This window comes from Acomys russatus, chromosome 29, assembly GCF_903995435.1.
Source record: "Acomys russatus chromosome 29, mAcoRus1.1, whole genome shotgun sequence".
Classification (NCBI taxonomy): Eukaryota; Metazoa; Chordata; class Mammalia; order Rodentia; family Muridae; genus Acomys; species Acomys russatus.
This window is the reverse complement of record NC_067165.1, coordinates 24,280,762-24,298,878: the sequence shown is the minus strand read 5'-3', so window position 1 is coordinate 24,298,878 and position 18,117 is coordinate 24,280,762. Positions and strand designations below refer to the sequence as shown.

At 55.2% G+C, this 18,117-nt stretch overlaps 1 protein-coding gene across 8 annotated transcripts in view; it reads right to left on the bottom strand.

Moving 5' to 3' along the window:
- Adgrb2 (adhesion G protein-coupled receptor B2) overlaps positions 1-16,135 on the bottom strand; it is a 31,216-nt gene extending 15,081 nt beyond the window's left edge. For 4 of the 8 annotated variants that reach the window (XM_051171288.1, XM_051171289.1, XM_051171290.1 and 1 more), the window contains exons 1-6: positions 15,316-16,135; positions 3,017-3,100; positions 2,571-2,735; positions 1,187-1,351; positions 361-525; positions 101-268 (exon numbers count right to left, since the gene is read on the bottom strand). In XM_051171288.1, the coding sequence (XP_051027245.1) occupies positions 101-268; positions 361-525; positions 1,187-1,351; positions 2,571-2,735; positions 3,017-3,100; positions 15,316-16,120 (1,552 nt within the window). In that variant the 5' untranslated portion in view covers positions 16,121-16,135. The remainder of the gene's footprint in view (positions 1-100; positions 269-360; positions 526-1,186; positions 1,352-2,570; positions 2,736-3,016; positions 3,101-15,315) is intronic. The other 4 variants (XM_051171293.1, XM_051171295.1, XM_051171296.1 and 1 more) reach the window with 2 other exon arrangements.
- Between the last annotated feature and the right edge of the window lie 1,982 nt (positions 16,136-18,117).

Below are 18,117 nucleotides of genomic sequence, written 5' to 3'. Positions count from 1 at the left end.
CAGGGTCGGGGACGGGGGTGGGGTTGGGGGTGGGGCTCAGCTGGGCTCGCACACACGCCCCCCCCCCCCCCCCCGAGTCCTGAGGTTGTACGAGCAGTACCTGGACACCTTTTTTCACTACAGGGCTTCACCTCCTCTCCTGTGCCCTCACAAGGGTAGCCCTGCGTGCCGGAAGCCTGGCACATGCGGAAGCGGCGTTGCCAGCCCGTGTCGCAGGTCTTGGAGCACAGGCTCCATGCGTTCCACGGCCCCCACTTGCCGTCAGTGGCTGTAAGAGAAAAGGGGGAAAGTGTGAAAAGGCCATAGGTGCCTCCAAGGACAGGGCTGCCGCCACCTGCTACCCTCACACCAAGCACTCACCCGGGCAATCAAGATTGCTGCACTCGCGAGTGTCAGTGAGGGCACCCGTGCATGTGGCCCAGGCTGGACCGGCCACGCTGCACTTCCTGCTGCGCTGTTGGGTCCCGTTGGCGCAAGATGATGAGCAGGGGCCCCAGGGACCCCATTCTAGCCACTGGCCTTCCACTGCATGGGGAGACACAAGCAGGGGTGGCCGTTGAGCAGAACGTGGGTGGGCTAATAATAGGGAACAAATTCCACAGGGAGATGGCAGAACCTGCTGGCTACTCAGACCTGTGCCAGGCTAGACCATCTGAGCTGGGCATATGAAAGGGTCTGGAGTGAGTGGGCGGTGGCTGGGCCTCTTTCTGCCTGCCTGTCACCAGCTCCAGGAATGCATGATACCTCTCCACACAGCACCAAGGGCAAGCCCCAGCAATAAGGTGTGTGTGTGTGTGTGTGTGTGTGTGTGTGTGTGTGTGTGTGTGTGTTATAATGGCACCTTTTGATCTCTGCCTACACATAAGCCCCACTTTGTGTCCATGGTGCCATGGACACCAAAGTGCTATTTACAGCAAGGACAGCTGATGGCATGGAGGATTGGGCTCTGGAAAGCAGGTCCTTTCTGCTGGGGTCACAGTGTGTCAACCCCAAGTTAGGGCTGGGTTTCACCTCCCACTGGTTGCTGACAAGTATACTTCTCCAGTCTCCCCATGCGTGGTCAAAGCTATGGGAACCCCTACCCCCTCGGGGACAGGGCACTGAGCCTGACTGCCTCCCCAGGTCTTCCGATTCCCCCCACCCGGCTGGGCAGCGCCTGCCTAAGAAGCCCCTTGGCGCTACTGACCCGGGCAGGCAGCCATACTGCAGAGTTTAGTCTGCAGCTCGGGACCCTCGCAGGCCTTGCCGCCGTGCTGGGGGGGCACGCAGGTCCGCATCCGGCTCCGGGACCCCCGCCCGCAGCTGCGGGAGCACAGGCTCCAGGACCCCCACTCCTCCCACACGCCGTGCACTGCAAGGAAGCACGTGGCCGGTGTCTGGGAGGCACCTTGGCTCCGCCCACAGCCAGGGCCTGCCCATCCGCCCACCAATCAGGAGTTTCGCGATTCTACGACCACTCCTTATTGGCTCCACCCTGGTTCTTTTTTGCCAGGGCGAAATGGCTTAGGGTCCCAGGATAACCACCCACTGTGGGAATGTGGTCCCAAACCACACAGGACAGGTTCTGTGGACACCCGGATAGGGTGAGCAGGACCAGCCTGAGGAGCCAATGGTCTTCCCTTCCCTTCCCAGGAAAACCCAGGAAAGGAGCCAAGATCCATTCCACTCTTCCCACCCCCAGACCCAGGGTCTGAATCCAATAGGGCATGCCTGGGGCAACCGAAGTGCCCCCTCCCAGCCCCAGTCGCATAGACACACAGACAGACATGAACCTCTACATAGACACTGACAGGCACAATGAGCTCACAAGCAGGAACACAGTTTTGTCCCAGTGCTCCACAAAGCTCCCTCTACACCCCCCAAGCACTGGGAGCCTCCCCCAGTAAGCCCTAATCTAAATCCACTGGCAGCAGCTCACTCCAAGAAAGCAAAGAACAGAAACTGGTTGACCCTACCCTGTCTCTCAGTCACCAACTGACCCAGGCAGACTCAGGCATTTCCTCAGTACCTGCATGCAGTACCTTGCGTGTTCAACTGATTTAAGCCTAAATGGTCTATCAGAGGCACCCAGGGGAGCTGAAGGGGAACCATCAGCCAAGGGCTTCATTTTAAAATAGAGTGGCATTACATCTTAGATCTAAGGGCAAGCTGAATACTTTAGCCGAGGTGGGGGAGGGGCAGGGCAAGACTAAGCAAACGCAGGGAGCCGGGATGCTGCAAGGGGTGCTGGTGAGGTCAGGACTAAGGGAAGGGGTGGGGTTGGGGGGGGGGGGGGGTGGGGGAGGGAATGTGCAAAGAACAGCCTTGACTTCCAAGATGGAGGCATGAGGGGACTGAAGTGCCCAAAGTGGACCCAAATGTGTGTTCTGATTCTTTTGTAACCCCAAGTGTTTCATGCCAGGCTAGCACAGTGCCTAGGTTAAAGGCATGGTGTGGAGGGCAGGCAAGTTTATTGAAGACAAGGAAGGGGGTAACCGGTCATTTTGGGAAACTCTAAGTGTTAATGTCCTGTCACAGACAGGGCCTAACTCTGCTGGCAGATGGACTGGGCAGGGAGGAAGGATGCCTACCTGGGCAGGTGGCTGAATTGTTGCAAGGCCGGGTCTCCCGAAGGGGCCCGCTGCACAGGGTCCCATAGGGGGAGGACACGCAGGAGCGGGTCCGCACCTGCAGACCCTGCCCACACGTCAGGGAACACACGCTCCACGGGGACCACTCCTCAGCTGCTGGGTCGCCTACGAGAGAGGGACAGCATCTCGGCAAGGGACACCTCCCAGAGAGCTGATTGGAGCATGGAAGGATCAGGAAGATGGGAGGCAGGCATCAAAGTGACCCTCCTACCCTGACCCCAAGTGGCAGGCTCTTTGGAAGGCAACCCATCCCTGCCCACAGGCCTCACATGGCAACATAACTGAGCTCCAGGACATAGACACAGACAGGCACACGCCAGCACACATGCCACCAGACGCCACAGTCGGGCCCCCGCCACACAGGAAGAGAGGCGGGCCCGAGTTACCTGTCTGCGCCATGTATAGCCCAGGCTCATCTGCAGACCTTGGCCACTGGGTTTTCACCTTCGGTTCCTCTTCAGGCTCCTCACCTGGAACACGGAGGTGGTGGCAAAGGGGCTTAGCGAAAGCCAGCTCAGTGCTGCCACAGTGGTACAGAGGGCAGCCTTCTGGTCCTCGGCCTGAGGGCCTGGAACCAACTCTAGGCGACGCAGAGAAAGCATCGCGTTCTGCCCCCTGCCCCACCACCACCACCACCATTTTACAGACAAGGAAACTGAGGCTCAGAAGGCCACACGGGACCCATAGCCCCTTTGTCCACTTCCTGTCTCAGCCAGATGGGATCAGAGAGCAACGGTCAACATAGCAAGCTCTGTGGAGTCATCTGTGCTATTCCGGAGCCATGCCTACACCTGTCCCCTTTAACCCTCTCACTGGGAACACGTGACTGCCATCTTTGTTGAGAAGCAGGGAACTAAGGACTAGAGAAGTGACCGGTCCAAAAGTATACGACCCACTGAGCCTGCAGCTTGGCTGTTTCTCCTCCCAGAACTGACCCTGAATGACAGACAAAGCAACCCGACTACCCCAGACCTGCTCTTGGGCCACGATTTGCATGGGTGAGCCACAGGCTTGAGGTTCAATATAGAACAGCAATGAACTGTGAGGTAAAGGCCCTTAGCTTGCCTGAGACCCAGGCGGGGTGTGTGTGCTCAGGCAGAAGCCTGTACCTAGCAGACCTTCCTCTCCCCCCGCCCCCCTCGGCCCTGGAACTTAAGCCTGCGCTGTTGTAGACAGTAGCTCCTATGGCCCCTCCTCCTGCTGCAGTGTCCTCCAAAGGCCTATGTGTTTGACGTCTAGTCCTCAGTTTGGCCCTACTGGGAGGTGGTGCTATGGGATAGAGCTTAGTAGGTCTTGTGGTTACTGGGGACAGGAGGGGATAAGCAACCCTTTGTCCCTTCTTCTTCGTCTCCTTTTCATTCCTAGCCACGAGACGGTTTCCTGACACACATTTCCACACTGATGATCTGTCCTACCACAGGCCCAAAAGCAACAGGGAAACCAACTGAAACCTCAGAGCTTTAAGTCAAAATGCCCTCTCCCACAAAGTAAGTGATCAGGTGAGGACAAGAAGGAACGCACAAGGGGAGGCCACACCCATAGTGGGGCCACTGGGCCGATGACTGAAAGAACATTTAGGGGTACAGCTCAGCCCATGGTGTCCCACCCCCACCCCTACCCTGCCACCATGAGAAAGAATTGCTCTCCTAAATCTCTTTCTTCTGTTTCAGAAAGCTGAGTCAGCACCAAGCTGGGGCTTCAAAGGGCTGTGCTCCTGCCACTCCCAGGCGCTTGGTCAAGCCTCTGCACCTGAGGAAAGCTCTGGGCCAGGCCAGAAAATCTACTGGCCAGGTTTGAACTGCCATCTCCATCAGCCATCCATCAGTCTCAGGGCCTGTGCCACTTCCTGTAACTTCTACACCAGGTCAGAAGCCTGGCCACCACAAAGGTATCACTGGACCTCCCCAGGCACATGGGCACTAGGGGCCAACACTGGCAAGCTATGTAGCTCTGGGCAGCCCCTTCCCAGCTCTGATCCTGACTTTTCTGGAGACAGCGCTCACATAGCACCCCAACTTCAAGACTACTAACCTTAAGACCTCTAAGGAAGAAAAACAGGAATTATATGAATGGCAGCTCTCCTGCCACCCTTCAGCCTCCATGCTCCCTTGAGCTCTCATATAGTCTCAGTCCATGCTGGATTTTTTTGGGGGGGGTTGTTTGTTTGTTTTGTTTTGTTTTTCCAGTCAATTCAACATAAACCTCCCAGACATAGAAGAAGAAATCTTAACTGAGAAAATGCCTTCCCATCTGATGGGCCGGTAGGCAAGTCTGCTGAGCATTTTCTCGATTAATAACTGATGTGGGAGGGCCCTGTCTGGCTGTTGGTGACTCGGTTGTATAAGAGAGAAGGCTGAGCTGAGTATGGTGGCACTGGCACTTGGGAGACAGAGGCAGGAGGATCTCTATCATGAGTTCCGAATCAGCCTGGTCTACGTTGTGAGTTCCAGGACAGCTAGGGACATGCAGAGGCCTTATCTCAAAAATAAATAAATAGGAAATAAGTGAATAAGTAAATAAGAAAGAAATAAGAAAGGAAGGAAAGGAGGGAGAAAGGAAGGAAGCAGGGCCAGCAAGCCATTAGCAGCAGCAGCAGCAGCAGCAGCAGTAGCAGTAGCAGTGTTCTTTCGTGGCCTCTGCATCAGTTCCTGCCTTGGATTCCTACCCTGACTTCCCTGGATGATGAACAAATTGAAGGATGAAGTAAACCCTTTACTCCTCGGGTTGATTTTGTCGGTGATGTCTTACCACGGCAACAGAAACACTAACTAAGACACAGTCTCCAGCAGTCTTCCGAGGTGTTGGAGCCAGGCCAGCAGCTGTTCAGTCCCCTTTACCCAGCTCTTCCCTCTCGCCTGCTCAGCCATCCCAGCCTAGAGCCTTGTGACAAGCCACTTTCTCCACGCCCACTCCCAGGCTGCCGAAGCCCCGTAGAGCGAAGCCAGCTGGCCCTGGGACAGGCTTGGGGCTCTGCCTCTGCTATAGGCATCCAGACTTCTCAGAGACCCCTGTGCGCTTCAATCATTCCTCTCTCCCCTCTGTGGTCCCACTGGCCCTTACTCGCTCTCCTCCTCAAGCCCACCCCACCCACTCCTTTTGCTAAAGCCTCCTTTGCAGGAAAGGGAGAAGCTAGGGTGCCCAGCCCTGACTTGTGGCCACCCCTCGTCTATTTCCCGGAAGGCCCCATCCATTCTGTCCCCTTTCTGTGAGCATTCCCTCAGCAACCTCTCCTCATAGCCAGTGACTGACCCAGGCCCCCTCTGTCCTAGGTGGCTCTCCTTGTGCCCCACTTCCTCCCCTAGCTACTGCCTTTGGCCTCCATCCAATACTGCTGAGCGGTCCCCAGCTGACACCCCACTTTCTCACCTGCCACTCACTTCCTGGCTGGAATGTCACCTCCCCCGTTGATCCACTGCAGTCTCGCCACTGCTGCCCACATCTTTCTACTGAAAACAGTCTTGGCAAAGTCAACAGCGTTCTCGCTGCTGCTAAATGCCGGGGGGCGGTTTGCAGGCTCCATCTCGCTTGACCCTCAACATAGTTGGCCCCGTTGATCTTTCGTGACTGCTGCCTCCTTCCGGCTTTTTTAATGGGGGTTACTCAGGTGCCTCCCTTGACAGTCTGCCCACCTGCCACTTCTCACAGCCACTCGAAGCTTAATGAATCCCTCTGAGACAGCCTCCCCCCCCCCCCCCCCATCCTGCCCAGACCCTTCGATGATCCATAGCTAGGCGAACTTCCGATCCTATTCACGTCAGATCCTATTCAATGCATCATCTCAGCCTCTCCCCTTGGGTCCTCACCGCCTTTACCTAGAAAACTCCTACTCAACCTTAAAACCCCAGCTTCAATACCTTCTCACCTAAGAAGCCCTCCCTGTCGGCCACTCCTAGGGCAGCAGCTGCCTGCCCTCTTTCCTATGTCTCTTTCATCACAGATGGATCCATTTCCTCCTTTCTAATTATTTATTTTTTATGTGTATGGGAGTTTTGTCTGTATATATATCTGTGTACCATTTGCACGTAGTGCCACTGGAGGCCAGAAAAAGTTGTCAGGTGAGTGGCCACATGAATGCTGGGAGGCAAACCCAGGCCTTCTGGAAGAATAGCCAGTGCTCTTAGCCACTAAGCTTTGACTCCAGCCCCAGTTCTATCTTCTATCTGCAATGCCCACCTCGCCCTTTGACCCATTTGAAGCATACATACATACATACATACATACATACATACATACATACATACTGTATGTTGCGTGGCCTCAGTGCCACAGAGCTGAGTCTGGGGCTACATACATATTCTGGAGACACTAAGCAACGAGGGTCCTAAGTACAGCAGATGCTCTGGGTCCCGCTTTGATTCGACCTTGTGCTTGTCCCTAGGTCTGGAGAGCATCCTCTTCCCAGCCTGGCATGCAGCAAACTACAGCCTAGGAAATGTCTGAGGCCATCTCACCTGTATATTGTGGATTCGCCTCGCTCCTTGTGGACCTCACATCCTCTAACCAACTCACCAGCCATGTGCTGGCCAACACCATAGTATAACCAGGGGGGGAGCCTAGCTTTGGGGTCCCCCTCTTAGTCTCCTGAGCTGGGTCAGATTGTTGTCGAAGGAACAAGCCCGCAGCTGCACAGCTGCAGCCCACAACTGGAGCCCACTCCCGCAGCCTTCCCATCCACACACCACCCCCACCTCCCTCAGGAATAGCCAGCAATTCATCTCCCCGCTTGGGAAAGCCAGTTGTCCCTGAAGGGGATGAAGACAGATAAGACCAACTGGCATTTACTGCCAGGAATATTTATTCAGTATGCATGCACAGGCCCAGAACAAGGCAGGCCTATGGCAAGGCTGAGGCGGGCAGCTTCCAAGAGGACACAGAGGACCCAGGAAGGGAACAAATGCCTCCATAATCCCCAAGGGTCCTGCCTGTGTGATATGTGCATATGTCTGTGTGTACACATGTCGGCACATGTGACTACGGGTTTGTGCATGCTACAGTACACATGTGGAGGTCAGAAGACAACCACAAGTGTTAAGTCCTAACCTTCCACCTTGTTTAAGACGGGATCTCTTGTTGTTCACGGCCAGAAACGCCAGGCTAGCTGGCCAGCAAGTTTCCGGAGTCTTCTGTCCCACCTCCCACTTTATTGTAAGATCGTAGGGCTAACAAACGTGTACTGCCATGTCTGGAGATCCGAACTCAGGTCCTCAGGCTTGTGTGGCAAACACTTCACCCACTGAGCCGTCTCCTCAGCCCTGAAATGCCATTTATTGAATAGCCCCACGTGTCCATCACCATGCACTCCCCACTGCCTCACTCTATCCCCCCTTGGGGTCAACTCACCTACTTCACTAAAGAGGAATGAGGCTCCCACGGGAGGGAGGCTGAGCTGGACTCACAGCCAGGCCTGTCTGGCTCGGATTTCCTCTACAGAACTGCCCTGCTCTGAAAGAATGAAGCTTAGCCAGAACCTTCCTGGGGCCTCACACAAACCAGGGTCCTCCCCTGTCTAATTAGAAGCTGTCTAATGTTCCATTGTACCTCTGCTTCCTCTCCCCCACAGCACTACCCCCTGCCACCATAAGGACCTAACTCTCCTCCGTGGCCTCCAGTGACCCTTTGGGATCCCAGCTCCAGCCACATGAATCCCCTCCTGAGAAGGCCTACAGAAGTTCCCCACTATTATAGCTACACTACAAAACCTCTGGCTTCTGCTGGCCTCTCTGGTCCTGTCCCCACTTTCCCATCAGTCAAGCACATGGCCAGACCACCTGGACCACTGAGGACACCGGTTCTGGAGCAGGACCCGCGTGCGTGTGACTTCCACCTGGCCCCATCTTGTTGTATTGCTCTCAGTCAAGCGGCCTGCCCTCTCCGAGCTTTGGATTCCTCAACTTGAAAGTTAAGGCTACCACCTACCACACATCTCCATAGTGAGAGTTAAAGGTGTGGGCTGTCTGAAGCACAATAAAAAAAGGGGCTGTACCCTCCCTTATCAATCACACACATAGTTTACTCTCTCCATGCTTTCTGTTCTTGCAAAACGCCCTTCCCTCTACCTCAGTCCGCCACGGACACAGTAAGCGTGGCCTCTTCCAAGAAGCCCTCCTAGACTGGCCACACAGGAATTTGGGTACGCTGACCCCCTTTCTGTGGCCTAGTTCTTAGAGCATCTTACACTAGCTGTCAGCCTGCTGTTCCCACAGCTCCTAGGACACCAAGTCTCAGTCCTCAGTGCCCTGGGGCACAGAAGGCCTAGACTCCGAGCAGCCAGGCACAAGGAAACCATACAGCAAGCGCAAGTCATATCATGCTGGGGTTCCTCCACCCCCAGCCTCCAGGGGCTACCCTCAGCTCACCTTGCCTCTATAGACAGGATCCTCGGGCTCTCTGCCACTGGGCTACAGCTGCAGATACCTGCCACGCTGTGCTCCCCCAAACTCTGAATGGTTCAGCACCCAAGACCTTTAACACATGAGTGTGTTGAAGATGACCATGACAATCACCACTTCCTTGTGACTTCCAAAGCAACCATCATCCTTCCCCAGGGCTCTCAGAACCCTTCCTCACACTGACCCCAGAGCCTTGGGGCAGCAGCTAGTCTTCTGCTGCGTTTTTCCAAGTTTTCCTAGCTCCCAGGGCTGCAGAGAGGGGAGAGGCTTTTGAAAATTTCAGGCTCTCCCCTGTAGCCCAGTGGAACCGGGTCCCTGTGAAACCAGGTACCTGCCAGGATGCCAAGACTTCCTCAGGGACTTCCTATCACCCCATCGCCTCAGCCTTCCTACTGAGTTGGGTGCCTGCTACCTCTCCATGTGGGCACATCCTCCTGGGAAGCCAGGACTACAACTGACTCAGCCCGTTTCCTCCGAGCCACTGGCTAACACGATGAGGTCCCCAAGCCAGGCACGCGCCATCTTTCTTGGGACGGCAGTCAAGAAGAGCCCTGGCCCTGGCTCCCTTCACAGCCAGCAGCTCTGCTCCTTATAGCTCCTTCCTCCACGTGATCGATCACACTTCCCGCCCTTGCGCAGGCTGTTCCTGCTGCTAACAAGGCCCTTCCACAGGCTGCATCCAGTGCCAGCAGGGGGACTGTGGTGGCTGGCTCAGAAGGAAAGAGCCCTGTGGACAGGGGAGGTTGGCGTTTTACATAGGGTCTCTTCTAGGACAATTGGTTGATCTTGGGGCGGGGGGGGGGGGGGGGGGGGGGGGAGGCAATCCTGTTGGTGCCTGTTTGTCCTGTTGAAATAGGGCACAACTTCTCCCAGTAACATCAAATGCCCTTCCATCACCACAAAGGGGAGTCTCATGAGGCCAGACTTTCATGTGTACCCACTGGGCGCTAATTTCTCTTTCTAACAAAGGAAGAAGCAGGAGAAAAGCAAGGCTAAAATTTAATACTGCCACTTTGTTTTCACCGTGGTTGTTGCTTTTGTTATCTTCTATTTCAGGTAAGTGATAACTCTTTCCATTTATGATATGAAATCTTTTTAATATATTAAATTTAAAAGGCAATTCAATTTAGGGAGAAATTTCACAGGCTAGTGAATTCCTATTCATTCCTCAAAACCCACCTCAGAGTCACCTCCTCGAACTGCCTTCCCGCTCCTTCGGAGTTTCATCCTCTTTCTCCCTCCCCTCCCTCTGTGACATCTGAAACACGAAATTATGATAACACAGCAACTGTTTATTTGCCAGCACTGTGGTTTAGACATAGCTTCAGTGTATGTTCTAAGAGTTCCTGTATAGAAATTTACTCCCCACAGTGAGATTAAGAGAGTAAAAATTTAAGCTGGGCATGGTGGTGCACGCCTTTAATCCCAGCACTTGGGAGGCAGAGGCAGGTGGATTGCTGTGAGTTCAAGGCCAGCCTGGTCTACAAAGCGAGTCCAGGACAGCCAAGGCTGCACAGAGAGACCCTGTCTCAAAAAAAAAAAGAAAAAAGAAAGTGAAAATTTAGAGCCAGGTACGGTGACACCAGCCTATAATCCTAGCTGTGGGGAGATGGAGGCAGGAGGATTAGAAGTTCAAGGTCATCCTTAGCTATATTTGTGAGTCTGAGGCCAGCCTGGGCTACATAAGATCCTGTCCCAAAGGTGTTTAGGGGTATAACTCAATTGGTAGAATACTTTCCTAGCATGCACAAAGCCCTGGCTTCAATCCCCAGTACTGCATAAAGCCAGACAGGTAAACGCAAAGCTCAGGAGACAGAGGCAGGAGGATTGGAAGTTCAAGGTTTTGATCAGCTACATAGAAAGTTTGAGGCTAGCTTGGGATACATGTGAGAGAGAGAGAGAGAGAGAGAGAGAGAGAGACAGAGACAGAGACAGAGACAGAGAGAAAGAGACAGAGAGACAGAGAGACAGAGACAGACAGACAGACAGAGAGAGAGAGAGAGACCAAGAGAGAGAGAAACTTGAATAGTATTAATAGGATATAGTCAGGCATGGTAGTGCGTGACTTTAATCCCAGCACTCCGAAGGCAGAGGCAGGTGGCTCTCTGTGAGTTTGAAGACAGCCTAGTTTATAAAGCAAGTTACAGGCCAACCAGGGCTACATACTGAGATGCTGTCTTAGAAAGGAAGGGGAGGAGACATGTGCACACATGGTCCCTCGCTTGCCATGTGAAAGATACTGTATACCACAGAGGGACTTTGCCAGCAAGAAGGTCATCACCAGGCACAGGCCCTTGACCTTGGAACAGAATCATGAGCCAAAATAAACCTCTTTTCTTTAGAACATACCCAGTCTGTAGTATTGTGACATTAGTAACAGGGAAGACGCCTAATGTAGCCAGGTGTCGCACTGAGCTCTTACAGCACCGCAGGCCACAGCTCTCCTACCCTTTCTTCATAGACGACAAAACAGCAGTGATGTCACTTGTCCATGGTCACATGGCTCAGGACTGGGTGACTTCAGCCTGTGGCCTCAGCTATCAGTGTATACCAGTGGCCACTCAGCGATACGAGGGTACACCAAGTGTGCCTCACTCTCCCCTGATCTCACACAGAGCTGGCCCAAAGTTTGGCAGAAACTCCGCAGATAAAGACACAGTCTATGTGTCTGAAGGGTTGGCAGGCCCTGCTGAAAGGCCTGAAAATTCTGGGGGTGCACTGACAGGACCCCCAGGAAATGCTGTGGGCTAGATATCTCCCACTCTGAAGAGAGAAGACATGCCTGCTTACTGTGGGAGCCTCAGGGAGGAAGGTGAAGCCCCATTTCCTGTTACCAGACCAGGTTGGCCAATATAGAAGATCTGAGCTTGAGCACTGAAGGAGAAAAATTACTCTCAGGCCTCCCTAGCAGCTACAGGGTGGTAGCACACCTGTATATGAGGCTTGGCAGGGTGATAGAGCTCTGATCACCAAGGGCAAAAGGTATCGCTGGGAGGGGAAACAGTCCAAGCAGAGATAGGGAGGCAAAAAGCAGGGGTTCTAAGGACAATGAGGGGATCAGTGAGTGGGCAGGAGGGAGATAGAGGGACGGTTGTAAAGAGTAGAGAGCTATGCCCAGGAAAGGGTCCCAACACCAGGCTGGGGTGCTTGGGTAGAGCTGCAGGCTCAGGCACTGAATTGGGAAGGTGACACATAGAGAGATCTTGGGTCCCTGAGGCATTCTAGGAGAGATGGCAACTTGTCCAAGTGACATGGTGGCAGATGCAAGGTAGGGATCGGAAGCCACTTTTGCCTCCCAGGAGTCCACAGCCTCCCGTGGTGGCCATGCCTCAGATGAAGGAGAGGGTAGGCTGACAACATCTGGCCCAGGAGAGAAAGGACCCTGGGGGGGGGGGTGGGAAGAGAGTGTGCCCCAAAGGAGGGAAGAAGTTGCATGAGGGGAGCACTGCCCCAGGTATCACTGAGTACAGGCACTCCTGAGCACAGGTGCCTCCCAGTCTGGAGGATCAGTGGGCAGGAGCCTGACCCACCCTCAACAGCTGGGCCCTGCAGTGGGTACCACTTCTGTGACTCACTTCCCAACTCTGGCCTCAGCCAGCCTCTGTGCCAGTCTTCTGAGAGCTCCTTCCTGCCTCCCTTCCCTTTCTTCCTCTCCCCACACTTAACAGATTGCGGCAGCAAGATGGCACAAATTTATGGCTCAACTCACCAAAAATAACAAGAGATCTATCAAAGGCAGTTTGCGTGAAATTAACAGGCGCCTGTACCCTCTTGTCAAATGTACTCAGCTCTGAGGCGGGCCAAGGCACACCACTGCCCCTGGCCTCCTTATCAGCTGGTGTCACCCTGGGCCCATCTTGCTTTGGTCTTCCGCTGACCGCTCTCAAGGATGTCCCAAAGAGGGTGAACCCAGATTCCTTCCCCACTCCAGTTCCTGGCAGAAGGTGTCCCTTCCTGTTCACCACCCCACAAACCTTGTTGTCTGGCAGCTCCCACGCCAGCTTATTCTTCATTCTAGGGTGTGGCACAGAGGATGGTGTGGAGGAAGCCCAAGGTCTTGGTGAGAAATAGTAGTGTCTTCTGGGCCCCGACAATGCCTCTGACCAACAGACACACCCTGACACGGGAAATGAACTGAGTCATGCGCCCGCCGTTTCTCACGTCAGAAAGGTTGGGCAGGAGGGAAGAGGTGGCAAAGCAGAAGAACCCCCTGCCGACTTGGGGGAGAGGGAGGGGCTGTACCAGCCAGCTCTGGGTACCAGTATGCTGGATACGTTCATCTCATTCACATCAGCTGATGCCACATACCCATGCCAGCTTCCCACGGGAGCCCTCCCTGCAGAGCAGCCACCTGGGGCAAGGGGGCACAGCAGAGGTCAGGCCTGAAAGCAACCAGATCCTCCAGCTCAGGCACCTTTGCTTCAAGAGCCTCAAGAACAATCAGCCAGCCAGCCAGCCAGCCTCCCTCCACGGTCTCAAACTCAAGAGTCCTCCCAGAGGCCCTGATAATAGAGCACCCTTCCGGTCACCAGCCCTCTCCGACTCCTGAAGATGCCCTAGCTACCAACCAGATCCTGCTTCCGGCTTCAACCAAGCCCAGCTGGCCGCTCCTGGCTCTGTGCTCCACATGGCAGCCTGCCCAGCTAGTGCCCATCCAAGAGGGCAAAGCCTTGCTCCATCCACTCCAAACCACTGGTCCAGTGGGCCACGGGGAAAGCCAGACGAAAGAACCTGCCCGTAGCTCAGCGGAATGGGGGAGGCCCTACAGAGTGACGGCACTGATGGCCACGCAGGAAGAGCCATAAACCTCCTGATATACGCCTGGCGCTCTCCGCTGATGTTCGACAAAGAAGCAAAATTCAATTTCTTCCTGCAGGCACTAAATCCCAGGCCAGCCTCCAGGGCCCGTAACCTGCCCACGGCCTGGCTGTCACATGGATGGCTTCATCGACTGCTGTTAGAGGCCAAGCTGGCCTGGGAGAGAGGCCACAGCAAGGCCACTGGGTGCTCACTGTGCCCGTGTGGGCAGGATGCCAGATGTTTCGTGGGGGAGGCCAAGGAGGCATCCCCCGCTGAAAAGAATTGGGAGAGGCCATTGTCATAACTCTCCTTCTAACTAATTCAGGGACACCTCCCAGTTCCACAAAGAAACCAATGCCTTTGGTAATGACACTAATAGACAAAGATGGTGCCTGGCTCCTGGGCTCTAGTCTCCAAAGCAGAAGTAGGGGAAGGTTCTACCTTCCTCTGGTCCCTCTAGTACCCTCACATGAGCCCCCTTTCCCCCTTGTAAGTACTCAGTGAGATCTAAATACATCCTTCATCATCTTCAGGGTAGGCCAGCATTTGGGGAAACTGAGGCCCAGAGAAGCAAAGGGCCTCCCAATACATGGACCAGCTCCCAGACCTACCCTCTGTCCCATCTACCTGTCATTGGCGCCTGTCCCCTACCCCACCCCACCCCCCGCTGACCCTTATGCCAGTCCTTGGCTCAGCATTGGTCATCAGGTGTGGAGGGTCCAGCTGGCAGGGGCAAGCTAGGACTAGAAGCTGCAGGAAGCGGGTCAGTAGAAGGTGGCCATGGCTGCGAAGCTGGGGTGGGTGTGGGAGCAGGCAGGCGCAAGGACTGGAAGAGCTTTTGCCCAGTCAGCAGGAAGCGCCAGCAGCTGGCAGCCTAGGTCCCAGAAGACATGGGCCCAGTGGGGGAGATGGGACCCCGGGAGCTGAGCCAGCCCAGCCCCCCAAGGCATCCTCAGAACTCAGGCCTCTTCACCCGGGCACACACTCTTCCTCACCTCCTTCTGCCCTGACCCTGGGGTACTGCCAAAAATCATTGACCTGCGTGGGCAGGGACACATCTCTGCTCCCTGTCTACTCCAGCCTCCAGGCAAATTTGTCAACTCACAGTGCCAGGGTCTGCCATGGACACTCCAGCTTTGGGCTTCGGTGCACTCTGCCTGCTCCATCTGCCTGGGATGCCCTCACCACTCCGGAGGCCTGCCTCCTTGCCACCTGTTCTACAGGCCTGCGCGCTCCTGCACCCTTCTCCTCAGGAAGCTCCACTGGCCTGCTAGAGGTCCCCGGCCAAGCATCGACATCACTCCACACTCCCTCATCCGCATCCCACTCAGGTTAAGATCTGATTTTGATGACCTTTACATGTGGACAAGGCTGAGCACAGAGGTGACATTCGTGAGTGACTCTGCAAACGGCTGGGACCGGCCAGGAATGGACACCAGCAGACACTGTCAGCCCCCTCGATGCCCCACCCCACTCGGGGCCCTGCCCAGACTCACCATATCTCATCTCGGTGGTGAACAGGTCATTGCTGCTTCCCGAGTGCAAGTCGGCCTCAGCAGGAGGGGCTGGGCCCCCGGGCACCAGGGCATTGGATAAGGTGTGGGCAGCTGGAGGCCCCTGAGGCGTGGTGGTGGCAGGGCTGGCCCCAGCCTCCCCAGGGCAGCTGCACCCTGGCTGAGCAAAGCCACAAGCTCTGCCTGCAGCCCGGCCACACTCCTCACTCCAGCGGCAGAGCACGCCGCAGGTGAACTGGCTGGAGTTGTTGTTGTTAATAAGTAAAACCTCCACGAAGCGGAAGGCCAGGGCAGCAGGCGCTAGCAGACGTGGGGCCTCAGAGGGCTCGGCCGACAGGCATAGCTGCACAAAGTTCTTGTCAAAGTGCAGGAAGGTAAAAGGGCCTGAGCCACCACACAGCTCCAAGCCGGACGCAGCAGCCTCCTCCTCCTCCTCCTCCGGCCGCCCCACCTCTGATTCTGCCTGGGCTGCGGTTTCCTCGGGACCAGGCCGCAGGCAGGTAAAGTTGACCAGATAGTGGTCCAGGGGCAGCAGGCGGGGGGCAAAGTGGGTGCACACCTGCTCCTGTCGGTTGAAGCGCAGGTAGAGGGAATATTTGGTGGGGTCAGGGTTCTCCAGGGTCCAGGAGCAGCCCGAGGCGATGGTAGGAAAGAGGTCCTGCAGCGAGAAGGCCCCGTAGAGCACACCCGAGGCCAGGGCAGAGCAGGCACTGGGGGCAGGGTCGAAGGCCGTGGCCAGGCGCAGGGACAGAATCACAGACAGTAAGAGGGGACAGGCTGGGGTCATCCTATGTCCCTTGCCCTGTGGGGAAAAAACAGAAGTAAGCGGGGTGGGGGGTCCAGGTCAGCTAGCTCTAGTGGCCAGTGGCAGTTAGTGGACCCGAGTTCCAATCATGCTCTTTTAAGTCCCTTGGGCCTGTCTGTGTGACCTTAGACCAGGCAGTGACGTCGCTGTGCCGTGGTTTTTCTTGGCTATACCTAGCTCATGGTATCCTACAAATTTGCCTATCTCACTCATCCTACAAGGCTCGGTCACAAATGAGAAAATTTAGGGGAAAGTACCAGGAGGAGGCTTGGGGTCTTGTAAGAGCCTTAGTTATCAGCATGATTGAACAGTTCCTCCTATTCAGCACACCAATCAGAGGTGTCTGGGCCTGACACACAAATCCAGGGCCATCCCTTACAGCCCTTCATCCTCCAGAGCTACTGATCTCAGTCACCGTGTGCCGTGATCAGCTCTGAGGAGTGCCGGGTGTAATCCAGCAGTCAAAGTGGTGATGTTTGACAACCATTTGCTTTTTTATAAATCAGCGAGATTCAAGGTTATTCCCGGAACAATGTTCTCCCTCCCTCTCTCCACCGAGCGAGCGAGAGAGGAAGAGGTGGAGTCACTGCCAGGCGCCAGGAACTGTGCCCAACTCAGCCGTGCCGGTGGAAGAGAGGAGGCTGCCAGTGTGAATGCCATGGGTCCCCTCTGCTGTGGGAATAAGGAAGGAGCCACCAGGATTCAGCCCAGCTCAGCCTGCCACTGGCGGGCTGAGTGAACCTTGATTTCCTAATCTACCAAATGGGCTCAGCAATTCCATCGCAGCCTCCACTTCTCCACAGGATCAGCTTCCAAGGCCTGGCAAAGGGCCTGCTACCCTCAGTGTGTTCTCCCTGTGGCTCACCTCAAGGCCCCGAAGAGTGAAGAAGACCAGCCTGTTGACTTCCTTCCCTCAAAGCCAATGCGCTCCAGGCAGGCAGAGGATGCAGTAGGACCCAAGACCCACCCTGCAGGCCAGTCGGGCTAGAAGGCTGCAACCATCTCCCCTACTCACTGGCCACTCCCACCCAGCCTCTACCCTACTGCCTCAAAAACAGCCTGGTCCAAATCTAGATAGAACTCACTTCTAGTCCAATTCTAACACAACCATACAGCCACACAACCACACAGCCTCCCCCGTCCCGCCACCACACAGCCCACAGAACTGCAAGGACCCATATAATTCAGAGTGTCTATGTCAGAAAAAAATATATATATAAGGCTACCTGCTGAAGATCACACAAAAGTGAACTAGTTAGAACTGGAATTCAGGACCTCAGCTCAGCCCCATGATATCTCTCTCTCTCTCTCTCTCTCTCTCTCTCTCTCTCTCTCTCTCTCTCACACACACACACACACACACACACACACACACACACACACACACACAGAGTTTCTTGTGCCTTCCCTTAGCTTGTTGCTTGGGGTTCAGGCCCAGTGGACAAATGATTCCTTCTGGGAACCACAGGACAGCTCATGGATATGGTTGGGTTTTCCTAAGATACAGCTGCCCCCTGGGGACAAATTTCCCCAGGACTATTCTAAATAGTCCCAGGAGCAGGAGACAGCAATTAGAAGCCCAGTACTCTCAGTCCTGCTGCAGGATGCACAAAGCTCCGGGTGCTACTTTTCCACATGTGGCACCCCCTCCCCCCCTCCCCCGAGCCAGGCCCCAGCCCCAGTCACAGACATGCACCTGTCCTTCCTCCACCGTCCTAGAAAGGAGACCAGGCCAGTACCACCGGGCTCACCCACTGAAGAGGAGCCACCCCTCCCTCCTCCAAAGACCAACAGAAGCAAAAACAGGCTCCTGTCTCTGCCCTGATCTCCTCTGCAAAGCTGAAAAAGGCACTGGAGCCCCGGCCCTTCCCTCCTGCAATCATGCCTATCCCAAACTGTTCAGCCCGCCCAGGATGCTGCAGCAACCAGCGAAGCCAGCACATGATGATGAGTGACATCCAATCCCCCCCGCTGCCCCC